Raw genomic sequence first — 14,707 nt, forward strand, 5'->3', positions numbered from 1 at the left:
GGGATTGCATTGGGAGTTATACCTGACATAAATGATGAATTGATGGGTGCTGATGAGTTGATGGGTGCAGCACACCAACATGGCACAAGTATACATATGTAACAAACCTGCACGTTATGCACATGTACCCTAGAACTTAAAGTATAATAATAAAAAAAAAAATTTGGAAACACATACCAAAAAAAAAAAAAAAAAAGAAGTGAAGGTGCATTGTTTACAGAGACAGGGATGACTTCCAGAAGAAGCAGCTGAAAACCATGGAAGTGGTTGCTTCTGGAACCTAGCACTTAAAACTATCATTATTGTTAAGATAAGCGACTGGAGAGGCCAGATCTACAAAGAAAGGGTACAGTTAAAAGGGCCAGAAAACTAAGCAGGAATACTTAGGTTTAGGAGTGAATACCAAGAAGCTATTTTTCTCCATTTTTTAAATATTTGATTCTTTTAATACTTGGGTAGATTTTCTATAAAGCCAGGATATATCATATTGAAAGCTCTCAAAGTCTTGTCTTAGAGGAGGGGTAGCTGTGGTTGTCAAGCTTCTGAATGGCTGTGCAGGACATACGTTAGTGTGCTCCATGATCCACGCTGCCTTACTCCTCTCTCCGCCTATCTTGGGTCATGTCCCACTCCCTAAACATGCCTTTTTAGTTGGTGACAGTAAGTGGAAATGCAATCTAGGCACGACCACACATACTCTGCTAGAGGCATCCACCTAACATATACAGTTAGATAGATCCTAACTGGCAAACAGAAGAGAAGGAAACCACTAGGAGTTTCATTTACAAAAACATCTACTAAGAACTACACATTTAACAAGTTCCTGAGCAGGGATAATCAGGGAGGACATTTGAGGCAAAACCTGTAATACGGCCAGGCGCGGTGGCTCAAGCCTGTAATCCCAGCACTTTGGGAGGCCCAGACGGGCCGATCACGAGGTCAGGAGATCGAGACCATCCTGGCTAACACGGTGAAACCCCGTCTCTACTAAAATACAAAAAACTAGCCGGGTGAGGTGGCGGGCGCCTGTAGTCCCAGCTACTCAGGAGGCTGAGGCGGGAGAATGGCATAAACCCGGGAGGCCGAGCTTGCAGTGAGCTGAGATCCGGCCACTGCACTCCAGCCTGGGCGACAGAGCAAGACTCCGTCTCACAAAAAAAAAAAAAAAACCTGTAATATAAGATGACTCTAAGGCCAGTCCCCTGTAAGTGGTGCTCAGCTTCAGTGAGTTAAGCTGTGAGAAGTACTACTCTTCTCTCATGCCCAGTAGAGAGAGAAAACTTGCTCCTTTTTCTCATGCCCATACACAACGATGGTTTTTAAGATCTTGCCATCGAGTAGGGGGGAAAAAAAAAACTTAGAATATAAACCCAAAGAAAAGGACTTCCAGGGAAAGAGAGCATTTCTCCCTAGGGCCTAGAGCAGAGGCAGCTGCTACTGTCTGCTCCCAGACTCTCCAAAGCCACAGAGCTCCTAAAAGGGGAAGGACCAGGCCAGTCTTTGTACAGGTGAAAAAGAATACAAGCAGAATATCCACGGAAAAAAAGATATTTGTAATCTCTGTTCTCCTACTGAGACCATCACTCCCCATATCACAATTCAATTATGGCCTTGGCCCATGACCCAGATGACCCAGGCCACTTCATATTTCTTCCTTAGGAATTTCTGTGTGTGTGTGAGAGAGAGAGAGACAGAGCGGGTGGGAAGTGGTGAGGTAAGTCACGTAAAGGGCAGGGAAAATGGGGCATGAAAAAGCAACAGACGCAGAAGCAGGCCTTGCGATCCCTCTGGAGTTTACCATCAACAATTGCTCCAATCATCAAAGCCTCTACCTAGGAAAAGTAATCAATTGTCTTGGAGGCAAGAACTATCTGCAAGCCATGCTGCTAGTTCTCCAAATCTACATTTAATCAGAGCCCTTGTTTGTTTTAAAAAAAGACACACAAAATTGGTAAAGGGCACCCATAATTTCATAAAAGCAAATGCCTTTTCTATCTTTCCTCTTTTCTATCTCTACTCCCTTCTCTATGTGGATATTCTCTAGCCAAACAGGCCCATTAAGATGAAAATCTAAATATTTGATTAGTCGAAGTGTTGAAGAAGTTGTAGAAGGAAATACAGAAATATTTTGGTAGTAGCTTTGACATCAAAAGCAAATGCTCTGCATTTTAAAAAATGAATTTCCCTGAGAGGAATCAGAACAACTTCAAGAGGAAAAGTGGCATACCTCCTCAGTGACTTATAGTGTTTCGTATATGGAGAAGGAAGCACTAAAGGTTTTGGAAATACACATCCCACCTTATGTTTCCACATCCTGGGAATTTGCTACCCGCAAATGGCTACCCACTGCATGGCACAGAAACTAATATTAGTTGAATCACCATTATTTCCAAGTACTTTGCTAGGATTTTTTCTTCTTGTCATCAGTGTTACCCCTTACTCTCCACAATAACTGTTACAAAGTGGAATTTATTATCTTCATTTCACAGATGAGGAAATTGAGAGTCAGTAACAGGGCCAGGATTTGATTACAGATATTGTAAACTCTGAAGCTTATCTTAGAATCCTAGTCTGATTTATAACAGGATCAGATGCATGCAGACATTTTCATGTTGGCTGTGCATAGCAAATGAATGTTCTCCTTTGTTTCTCCATTAGACAAGTGTTGATGCTCCATGTTTGGGTCTCCTGGCAGCAGAGCTGTCTCTTTTGTGTTCCCATGAAGATCCCTCGATTGTACGACAAGCGTCATTGGGAATGTGTCACCTCCTCTACATTGCACAGTGTCAGAATGGTAAGAATGGTTCACCATCTTTTCTCAGGATTACTAAGAATATGTCCCTCATTATGCAATTTATGGGTCCTGGGAAGGCTCTATGTCTGTCAATTTCTAAATCCTGTCCCAAGAGTCATAGCTATACTTTCTAAAATGTATCTTTGAATCCTTTTTGCATTGTCAAGAAATTCTGGTAATAGTGTGGTTGGTTCTTCAAGATTTATAAAGTACTGTTCTTAGATTATTTGAGTATTAATGGTGGGGAGAGGAATGCTTGGTGGAACCAGGAAGGACGGAGAAGGAGAGAGTTTACCAATGGGACTTTAAAAATGAGGTATTTTTTCTATCTAATTGAGCATCTGATAGACTACTCAGAAGATTCTTGCTTCAGTGGTGGAGAAAAATCAGTCTAGGATTAAAATAAACGCTGCTATGACTTGTCTAACAAAACATAAAAGCAAGACCTGAAAGTATTAAACTATTTCCAAGTAATTTAATTGCATTTTAGAACAAAGCTTAAAAATATTTGTATATTTGTAAGGGGTGGAGCCTCTGTCTATGGAGCCTATGCCTCTGCTTCTGTCCAGGATGTAATAACAGAGAACAGATTTACTCTATTTACCCTCCTATAATAAGCAACCTTAATATATACATATAGTTTTTGGCCAGACGCAGTGGCTCACGCCTGTAATCCCAGCACTTTGGGAGGCCAAGGTGGGTGGATCACAAAGTCAGGAGATTGAGACTATTCTGGCTAAAACGGTGAAACCCCGTCTCTACTAAAAAATACCAAAAAATTAGCTGGGCATGGTGGCAGGTGCCTGTAGTCCCAGCTACTCAGGAGGCTGAGGTAGGAGAATGACATGAATCTGGGAGGCAGAGCTTGCAGTGAGCCAAGATCACATCACTGCACTCCAGCTTGGGTGACAAAGTGGTGACAGAGCGGGACTCCATCTCAAAAAAAAAACAACAACGACAACAACAACAAAAAACATACACACACACACACACACACACACATATAGTTTTCAATTCATTGGACATTAAATAACAAAGGACAATGACTCTTGAAAGATGAGAAGATAAGAACAAATGAGGTGGGGTTTGTAATCGCCTAAGCTTACCACCTAGAGTACATTTCTAGGAGCCAACACAAAAAGAGATAAGCCAGTGGTTTCATCAAGTTAAAAAGAAATGGGAGTCCAGATAGGTCAATAGCTAGAGTTGAAAGGCCAGGGTACCAGAACGGGGTACATGAGTACATGCGCGCACACACACACACACACACACACGCACAAACTCACAAACTCGAGATCTTCAGAGATCTAAAGAGAGCCCCCTTTAAGTATTTAGCTGAGTACTAATGAGAATATGCATGTGAGTAAACTGCCTGAGTTCAAATGGTGGGAAACAACAAAAATGATTAGAGAAAAAGATCCAGTGCTCAACAAAGGCTGGTGATAATACCTATGCCTGTAAGCCAGAATTTAAAAGCTTATAATTCACAAGTACTGAGGTAGAGTACTCAGATGGGTTTTGTCTCATTAGGAGAAAAAAAATCATCCCCAGACCAAACTGTTTTAGTGCTACTTAAAAAGGCCTAAAAACAAGATCTAAAAGTATCACTATCTCCAAATATTTTAATTATTTACCAAAACAAAGCTGAAGAATACCCCTAGAAATAAAAAAGTTCCTGCACTCAACAAGTTAAAATGAACACGTCTGAAATCCAATTAAAAAAAAATTATTAGGCTGGGCACGGTGGCTCACACCTGTAATCCTAGCACTTTTGGAGGCTGAGGCGGGCAGATCACCTGAGTTCAGGAGTTCATGATCAGCCTGGTTAAAATGGTGAAATCCCATCTCTACTAAAAATACAAAATTAGCTGGGCGTGGTGGTATGTGCCTGTAATCCCAGCTACTCAGGCTGAGACAGGAGAATTGCTTGAACCTGTGAGGCAGAGGTTGCAGTGAGCCAGGATCGCACCACTGCACTCCAACCTGGGCAATAGAGAAAAGGCACAAATGATAGAATGAGTAGAGTGTGACATTAAAAGAATTATTATAACTATACTCCACTTATTTAAGGAATTAGAAGATAAAAACATCTAAAGTAGAGACATAGAAAAACTCCTAAAAGACCGATATTGAACCTCTGGAGATAAAAATGACAGTATCTGAGAAGAAAAATTCTCTGGTATGGATTAACAACAACATTGCAGAAGAAAAGATTCATGAGCTTGCACACATAGTAATAGTAATTATCAAAATTTAAACAGAGAAATAAACAACTGAGACAAATAGAGCATCAATGAACTATGAGGCATGTCTAATTTGAGTCTCTGAAAAGCCTAATACATATCTTATTTGAGTCTCTGAAAGTGAGAAAGTCAGGACAGGAAAACAAATTAAAGAATAATGACTGAAAAATTTTCAAGTGTAATAAAAGCTATAAACTCACACACTGAAAAGTGTGGCAGAGAACAGGAAATGTGAAGAAAAAAACATCAAGACACATCATAATTAAATTGCTTACAAGTGATAAAGAAAAAAATCTTAAAAGGAGCCAAAGAGGAAAAAGGACATTACATATAGAGAAACAAAGATAAGGGTGACAGCAGATTTCTCATCAGAAATGACGCAAGTTATAGGCAATGAAGCCAACATCATAAAATACAGGAAAGAAAAAAAAAATGTCAATCTAGAATCCTTAAATGAGTAGAAATATCTTTCAAAAAAAAAATTAAAGACATTTTAGATATACAAGAGTTGGTAGAATTAATTACCATCAGATCTTTAACTGCAAGAAATGTTAAAGAAAATTCTTTTAGAAAAGGAAATTATACCGGATGAAAATCTAGATCTACAAAAAGGAATGAAGAGCACTGGAAAACTTCAACAATATAGATCAATATTCATTTCTCTCTCTTATTTAAATCTCTTTAAATGATAGCCAGCTCTTTAAAGCAAAATAATAACAAAAGTAAAATGTATAAAACAATAACACAAAACTTAAAGGGGAAAATGTATAAATGTGTTTTAAAATTCTTCTCCTATGTACAAAGTTATAATATAACACTTGAAAGTAAACTGTAATAAGTTAAGGATGTATCATCTAAACCCTAAAGCCACCACTAAGATAATATAGCAAAAAGTTATATATAATAAGCCAAAATGGAGCTAAAATGGAATCATGGAAAATAATTTAAAATGAAGCAAAAAGAATAGAAAAAAATAGATAAGAAAAAATAGTAAACAAATAATCAAGAAAATTTTTTAACCCAATCATAATAAATGTAAATGTTCTAAATATCCCAAGTAAAAAGACAGAGATTGTCAGACTGAATAAAAAGCAAGCCTCAACTATATGCTGCCTACAAGAAACTCACTTTAAATATAAAACACACATGAATTAAATGTTAAACGTTAGAAAATGATATGTTAACAATAATAAAAAGAAAATTGGAATGGCTACATTATATTGCTATAAAAAGATATATTTTAGAGATAAGAATGCCTCCAAGGGGAAAAAAAGTCATTTCATAATGATAAAGGGATCAATTAAGGAGACATAATAATTTTTTTGAATAGATTTAGAGGGTACAAATGCTGATTTGTTGCTTGGATATATTGACTAGTAAGCATCACCTAAATAGTGTACATTTTACCCATTAGGTCCTTTCTCATCCCTCACCCCACCTTTCATCTTCCTACCTTTATGAGTCTCTGATGTCTATTAATATGCTCTGTATGCCCATGTGTACACATTATGTAGTGAGAACCTGTGGTATCTGACTTTCTGTTTTGAGTTATTTCACTTAAGATTGTGACCTTTTTTGCCTCAATGATCTGTCTAATACTGTCAGCAGGATATTGAAGACTCCCACTATTATTGTGTAGGATGTCGAAATCTCTCACTATTATTGTGTGGGAGTCTAAGTTTCTTTGAAGATCTCTAAGAACTTGTTGTATGAATCTGGGTGCTCCTGTGTTGGGTGCATATTTATTTAGGATGGCTAGGTCTTCCCATTGAATTGAATCCTTTACCATTTATGTAAATGCCCTTTTTGTCTTTTTTGATCTTTGCTGGCTTAAAGTCTGTTTTGCCTGAGATTAGGATTGCAACCCCAGCCTTTTTCTGTTTTCCATTTGCTTGGTAGGGTTTCTCCATTTCTTTATTTTGAGCCTATAAGTGTCATTACATGTGACATGGGTCTCTTGAAGACAGCATACCATTGCATCTTTGTACTTTATTAAGCTTGCCACTCTGTGCCTTTTAATTGGAGCATTTAGCCCATTTACTTTCAAGGTTAGTGTTATTTATGGATTTGATCCTGTCATGATGTTAGCTGATTAATTATGCAGACTTGTTCATGTGATTGCTTTATGTATTACTGGTCTGTGTACTTCAGTGTGTTTTTGCTGTGACTAGTACTGGTCTTTCCTTTCCATATTTAGTGTTCTTTTCAGGAGCTCTTATCAGGCAGATCAGTGGTAATGAATTTCTTTGGCATTTGCTTGTCTAAAAAGGGTCTTATTTCTCCTTCGCTTAGGAAGTTTAGCTGAGCCAGATATGAAATTCTTGCTTGGAATTTTTTTTTTTTTTTTTTAAGAATGTCGAGGCCAGGCATGGTGGCTCATACCTATAATCCCAGTACTTTGGGAAGCTGAGGTAGGTGGATCAATTGAGGTCAGGAGTTTGAGAACAACCTGGCCAACATGGTCAAACCTCGTCTCTACTAAAAATACAAAAATTAGTCAGGCATGGTGGTGTATGCCTGTAATCCCAGCTACTCAGGAAGCTGAGGCATATCAAAAAATGATAACAGTTTTTCTTCTTTCATTTTGACCTTGGAGAATCTGACGATTATGTGTTTTGGGGATGTAGAATTGTGCAGGAATTGTCTGTATTTCCTGAATTTGACTGTTGACCTCTCTAGCAAAGTTGGGGAAGTTTTCATGGATGAAATCCTGAAATGTTTTCCAAGTTGTTTGCTTTCTCCTCATCTATAGCAGGGATGCCAATAACACATAGAATTGTCCTCTTTATATAATCTTGTATTTCCTGGAGGTTTTGTTCTTTACTTTACATTCTATTTTCTTTCTTTCTTTTTTTTTTTTTCTGACTACCTTAATTCTGAGAGCCAGGCTTCAAGTTTCATGATATTTTTCCTCAGCTTGGTCTATTCTGCTGTTAATACTTGCGTTTGCATTGTGAAATTCTTGTAGTGTGTTTTTCAGCTCTATTGGGCCAGTTAGGTTTTTTTAATCTGGCTATTTCATCTGTCAGCTCCTGTATCATTTTATTGTGAGTCTTAGTTTCCTTGGATTGGGTTTTGCTATTCTCCTGAATCTCAGTAATCTTCATCCCTAGCCATATTCTGAATTATATTTCTATAATTTCCATCAATCCAACCTGGTTAAGAACCCTTGTTGGAGAACTATTTCAGTCATCTGGAGGACATAAAACACTCTAGCTATTTGAGTTACTGGTTCTTTCTCAGCTCTGCATGAGGGTATTCCTTTAACTGCAGTGGAGATTGAGTATAGTCAGCAGACTTCTTTTCAGCATGTCTTCACAGGGCTGAGCCTTGTGCAGGGTCTGTATTTGTATCTGACTTCTCATCTTTGGTTTCATGGTAGGGTATGTTAGTGAGATATTTTGGTGTTGAAGCTTTAGGGTGTGATCTGGTCAATGGCACTTAGGCACAGTGGTCAGTTGGTAGACTCTTGCTCAGTTGTGGCTCCCCTATATTTCCTTACAGTAGCAGCTATGCTCCTTCTCAGTACCCTGAAACCACGGGCTCCTTTGCCACTTGAGTGTTGGCTATAGATCATGGCTTGGTACTTTCGGGATGCCTATCACAACTCTGGGGTGATTTCAAGGTTTATGTTTCCTCCCTAACTTGGAGGCAGCAGAGAAAGGAACCTCAGCAGTGACTGTGGCCAACAGTCTTTTGCTTGACTTCTGGAGGCTCCACACCAGAGAGATGCAGGTCAGTAATTGCTCAGTGCAATCAACCCAGGATTGAAGGTCTGTGCTGTGGGCCCAAGCTAGGAGTTCCTGGCCTGGTGATGAGCAGCGAGCATCAAGTAGAACCCTTGGGAGACAGACTGGCCCCCTCTCTTTGGGTTGATTGTAGCTTGCTGGAGGTGCAGATTAGGTACTTACAGTCTTTGCTCCTTCTTTAGTCCAAGGGTAGCAGGGGTAGTACCACTGCAGAGGCAGTGGTAGAGGAGTTTTCAGTTGTTCCCATGAGCTCTACTTCCAAGAAACACGGAGCTGCTGTTACTGAGATTGTTCAGCCAGTAAAGTAGGACAGCTAAATTGCTGGTATGAGCTTGGGGTTGTGCTTGTTGGAGAGCAGGGGTTCAAGGACTCTCCAGGTGGAAAGATTGGTCTCCTCTCCCTATGGTGACTGTGGTGTGCTATAAGCTCTAGTATAGCCCTCAGGCTCATTTCTTCCCCAAATTGAGGGCAGCAGGGATAGAACTCCACTGTGGCAATGGCAGAGGGGCTGTCAAATACCTCTGGGAGCCTTTCCCCAGGGAGACTCCAGGCCACTTACCAATGGATATGCTCAGCCATGGTTGTGGGTGACCATTCTGCAGTTATGAGCCAGGGGCCCTGCCTGGTGAGGAGTGAGGGTTAGGCATTTCCAGGGAATAAGGGTTAGACTCCTTTTCCTCTTGTGGCTGGAGTGTGTTGGAGGTGCCGGCATAGTGACTAGGCCCTTTGTTCCTTCCCCCAGCCCAAGGGCTGTTAGTGGAGTACCACAGCAATTGCAGTGGTGGAGGTGTTGTGGGTTGACTCTGGGATTTTCCACTCAGAGAAATGCTGGGCTGCCTCTGATTGAAGGGTCAGGTGGGGGCAGGGTGGTTGTGCTGGAGTCCAAGGTCAAGAGACCGTGTCCAGTGAGGAGAAGGACTGAGACCTGTGTGGAAAATAGCCCAGCCACTTTTTCATGTCGGGAATGCTCTGTGCTGGGAATTCAGACCAGTCTTTGGTCCCCACAGACTCTCAAGAGCCTGGAGACAGTAAAGGTTATAAGACAGCAAAGATGGCAACTCGCCCTCCCAGGGAGCTCTGTCCCAGAGAGTTGCAGAGATGCTACTGGCTCAATAGCATTGGTGAGGGATTGCTGGAGATCCAAGCAGGAGAACCTATTCAGTGAAAACTTAAATGATTGTTAGTATTTTGTAGCAATAAAATGTTTTTAAGTAAGATATGTATGTTTTTAGATATAATGCTATTGCATACTTACTAGAATACAGCATAGTGTAAACATACATTCTATAGGCATTGGGAAACCAACAAAATGAATGTGGGTTACTTTATTGTGATAATCACTTTATTGCAATGATCTGAAACCAAATCTGTAGTATCTTTTGAGGTATGTCTGCACATAATGGTAAAATACTGAATGATTTCCCTGAAACATCAGAAACAAGACAAGGATGTGCACTATCACTACTTCTATTCTATTCAACATTGTGCAGAATAGAATTGAGAGTCCAGAAATAAATTCATATATATAGTCAGCTGATTTTTTATGAAGTTTCAAAGGCGATTTAAAGGAGTGAGCACAAACTTTTCAATAAATTGTGTTTGGAAAAAATGAATATTTATAGGCAGAAAAACAACTTTGAACCATACCTCATACATATTCAAAAATTAATCCAAAGTGAGTAATAGAACTAAATGTAAAATCTACAACTATAAAACTCAAAGAAATTTGGGGGCCTTGGATTAGGTAAAGATTTCTTAGATACAATAATCAAAGTATAAATGAAAATAAATGATAAATTAGGTATTTCTGCTCTTTGAAAGATACTGTTAATAGTTAAGCCACAGACTGGGAGAAAATATTTGCAAACTACATATCTGGTAAAAGAACCATATTCAAACTTCATAAAGGACACTCAAAACTCTGTAAGAGGAAGAGAAGAAGTCGTCTCTGTTTACAGATTACATGATTTTATATTTAGAAAACCCCATCATCTCAGTCCACAAACTTCTTGAACTGATAAGCAACTTTAGCAAAGTCTCAGAATACAAAATCAATGTGCAGAAATCATAAGCATTCCTTTACACCAACAATAGGCAAGCAAAGAGTCAAATCATGAATGGACTCCCATTTACAATTGCTACAAAGAGAATAAAATACCTAGGAATACAGCTAACAAGGGATGTGACGGATCTCTTCAAGGAGAACTGCAAACCACTGCTCGAGGACATAAGAGAGGACACAAACAAATGGAAAAACATTCCATCCTTATGGATAGAAAGAATCAATATTGTGAAAATGGCCATACTGCCTAAAGTAATTTATAGATTCAATGCTATTCCTATCAAACTACCATTGACATTCTTCACACGATTAAAAAAAAAACTACTTTAAATTTCATATGGAATCAAAAAAGGCCCCTACAGCCAAGACAATCCTAAGCAAAAAGAAGAAAGCTGAAGGCATCATGCTACCTGACTTCAAACTATACTACAAGGCTACAGTAACCAAAACAACATGGCACTGGTACCAAAACAGACATATAGACAAATGGAACATAACAGAGACCTCAGAAATAACACCACGCATCCACAACTATCTGATCTTTGACAAACCTGACAAAAACAAGTAATGGGGAAAGAATTCCCTATTTAATAAATAGTGCTTGAAAAACTGGCTAGCCATATGCAGAAAACTGAAACTGGACCCCTTCCTTACACCTTATACAAAAATTAACTCAAAATGGATTAAGACTTAAATGTAAAACTCAAAACCATGAAAACCCTAGCAGAAAACCAGGCAATACCATTCAGGACATAAGCATGGGAAAAGACTTCATGAATAAAACACCAAAAGGAATTGCAAGAAAAGCCCACATTGACAAATGGGATCTAATTCAACTAAAGAGCTTCTGCACAGCAAAAGAAACTACTGTCAGAGTGAACTGGCAACCTACAGAATGGGAGAAAATGTTTGCAATCTATCCATCTGATAGAGGTCTAATATGCAGAATTCACAGGGAACTTGAACAAATTTACAAGAAAAAAAAACAAACAACCCCATCAAAAAGTGGGCAAAGGATATGAGCGGAGACTTCTCAAAAGAAGACATTTACACAGCTAACAGACATATGAAGAAAACCTCAACATCACTGATCATCAGATAAATGCAAATTAAAACCACAATGAGATAACATCTCATGCCAGTCAGAATGGTGATTATTCAAAAGTCAGGAAACAGTAGATGCTGGAGAGGATGTGGAGCAATAGGAACGCTTTTACACTGTTGGTGGGAATGTAAATTAATTCAACTGTTGTGGAAAACAGTATGGCAATTTCTCAAGGTTCTAGAGCCGGAATACCATTTGACCAGCAATCCCATTACTGGGTATATACCCAAAGGAATATAAATCATTCTACTCTAAAGACATGTGCACACATATGTTTACTGCAGCACTATTTACAATGACAAAGACATGGAACCAACCCAAATGCCTATCCATGATAGACTGGACAAAGAAAATGTGGTGCATATATACACTGGAGGAGTATGCAGGCATAAAAAGGAATGAGATCATGTCTTTGCAGGGAGATGGATGAAACTGGAAGCCATCATCTTCAGCAAACTAGCACAGGAACAGAAAACCAAATACCGCGCGTTCTCACTCTTAAGTGGGAGTTGAGCGTTGAGAACACATGGACACAGAGAGGGGAACAACACACACCAGGGCCTGTTGGGGGTGGGGGCTGGGGGGTGAGGGCAAGGAACTTAGAGGGTGGGTCAATAGGTGCAGCAAACCACCATGGCACACGTGTACCTATGTAACAAACCTGCACGTTCTGCACATGTATCCACCCCCTTTTTTTAGAAGAAATAAAAAAAAAAACTCTCTAAGAAAAAAGACAACCAAATTAAAAAATAAAAATGGATTTAAATAGCCATCTTACCAAAGAAGAACACATAGCAAAGAAGCAAATCAAATAACGTTCTATATGTACTTATTAAAGAAATGTAAATTAAAAGTATAATGAGATGCCACTACACACCCATTAGAATTTCTAAAACTGAAAAGACTGATTCTACCATGTGTTATTAAGGATGTATAGTCACTCGAGCTCACATACATTGTAAGCAAACTGTAAAATAGTATAACAACTTTGGAAAATAATTTGACACTATCCTAAAAAGATAAACATATAGCTATCATATGATTCAGTCATTCCACAACTTTATATTTACCTGAGAAAAATGAAAGTAGTTGTTCATACAAACACTTACTGGTACATGAATGTTCATAACACCATTATTTGTAATCACCTCAAACCGGAAACAACCTAAATGTCCATTAACAGGCAAATAGATAAAGAGATTTGGGTATGTACATATAATAGAATAGTATTATTCACTGTAAAAAGGAACAAACTATTAATATGTACAAAAACATGGATGAATCTCAGTAGTTTTGCTGAGTGAAAGAAGCCAACCCCCTTCCACCCCCAAAAAAGAGTGCATACTGTATGATCCACTTATATAAAATTAGAAAGTACCAACTTGACAGAGAGCAGATGACAGGAAGTGGATCAGTGGTTGACTTGGAGTCAGAGGATGGGTAGAGGGAGTAAGTGTGAGGGGTTACAAAAGAGCATGAGGAAACTTTTGGAGGCAATAGATATGTTCTTTTTTTTTTTCCTGTGGTTTATTATTATTGAGTTTATAGATACACAAAAACTTACCAAGTTGTTCACCTTAGATATGTTATATGGGCTGGGCATACACCTGTAATCCCAGCAATTTGGGAGGCCTGGGTGGGCAGATTACTTGAGCCCAGGAGTTGGAGACCAGCCTGGGCAACATAGTGTGACCCTATCTCTACAAAATATGTGTATTTTTAATTAGCTGGGCACTGTGGCATGTGCCTGCAATCCCAGGATTGCAGGATACTGGGAAGGCTGAGGTGAGAAGATCACTTGAGCCCAGGAGGTCAAGGCTCTAGTGAACCCTGTTTTTACCACTGGACTTCAACCTGGGTGACGGAGCAAGATCCTGGCTCAAAAAAGACAAAAAACAAAAGCAAAATCAGTAAATAAATGTGAATTATATCTCTATAGAGCTATTTAAAAACAAACAAAATCATTTAAAGCTCACCTTCTCCGGAACTGAAATTTTCTGCACCTGAAGTTTTTCCTGAGCACTTCTGGATTCTCTGGTCTACCACTCAGCTCATTTCAGATGCCTCCGAGTCTACTCTCCCTGCCAATAGACCCTCCAGGTTAGCATTAGCTTTTCCAGCACACTGAACCATGCATTTGATGGTCTATATGTATTTGTTATCTTGTCAGGCTATTATTAAAAGTATTTGTCCTTCATTCATATGTCACATGGACTCTCTTAAACACTTTATGAATTCTGTGTGAGTGCCATAATATTTTATGAGACTAAACTATGAGCAGAGAGTTAAATATTCAGAAAACATCAGATTTCCAGAACTGGGCAGGAAAAGAAAATTGGAAATAGTAATGTCATAGAACAAATCAGTGATCAAATAACCTTAAACTATTTTTCTTAACACAGCAGATATTAGAACAAATAAGCCTACAAACGATAAAAGTTACAGCCTCCAGTTTCCTTCTTCTGATGTAGAATTTCTACCCAAGGAGTTTCAACAAGACAAAAGTAAAATTGCTCAGGTAATTTTGCCCCCACTTTTGCCAAGGGCTTTTGTTTATATGTATTATTACTCTTAGTAGCAATTGATTTCAACAAAGTTTATGTTGTTAGTAGTTTTTCATTTTTTTTAAACTCAGTGCGGTAAAATGTAAATGATTATAGACCATTTGGTTTTCTGATTTTCATCTCTATTAATAATTATGCCAATTATTCCCAAATATAGTAATTTGTATTACTTAATCCTTATAGAAAGCAA

The 14,707-nt window shown here is 38.7% G+C and overlaps 1 protein-coding gene across 5 annotated transcripts in view; it reads left to right on the plus strand.

Moving 5' to 3' along the window:
- The window catches only part of MROH9 (maestro heat like repeat family member 9), a 133,122-nt gene that overhangs the window by 38,045 nt on the left and 80,370 nt on the right, over nucleotides 1-14,707 (plus strand). For 3 of the 5 annotated variants that reach the window (XM_017866872.1, XM_017866874.1, XM_017866877.1), the window contains 2 exons: nucleotides 2,659-2,794; nucleotides 14,356-14,471. In XM_017866872.1, coding sequence (XP_017722361.1) covers nucleotides 2,659-2,794; nucleotides 14,356-14,471 — 252 coding nt within the window. The remainder of the gene's footprint in view (nucleotides 1-2,658; nucleotides 2,795-14,355; nucleotides 14,472-14,707) is intronic. The other 2 variants (XM_017866873.1, XM_017866878.1) reach the window with 1 other exon arrangement.

This window comes from Rhinopithecus bieti, unplaced genomic scaffold, assembly GCF_001698545.2.
Source record: "Rhinopithecus bieti isolate Rb0 unplaced genomic scaffold, ASM169854v2 scaffold_1853, whole genome shotgun sequence".
Lineage (NCBI taxonomy): Eukaryota > Metazoa > Chordata > Mammalia > Primates > Cercopithecidae > Rhinopithecus > Rhinopithecus bieti.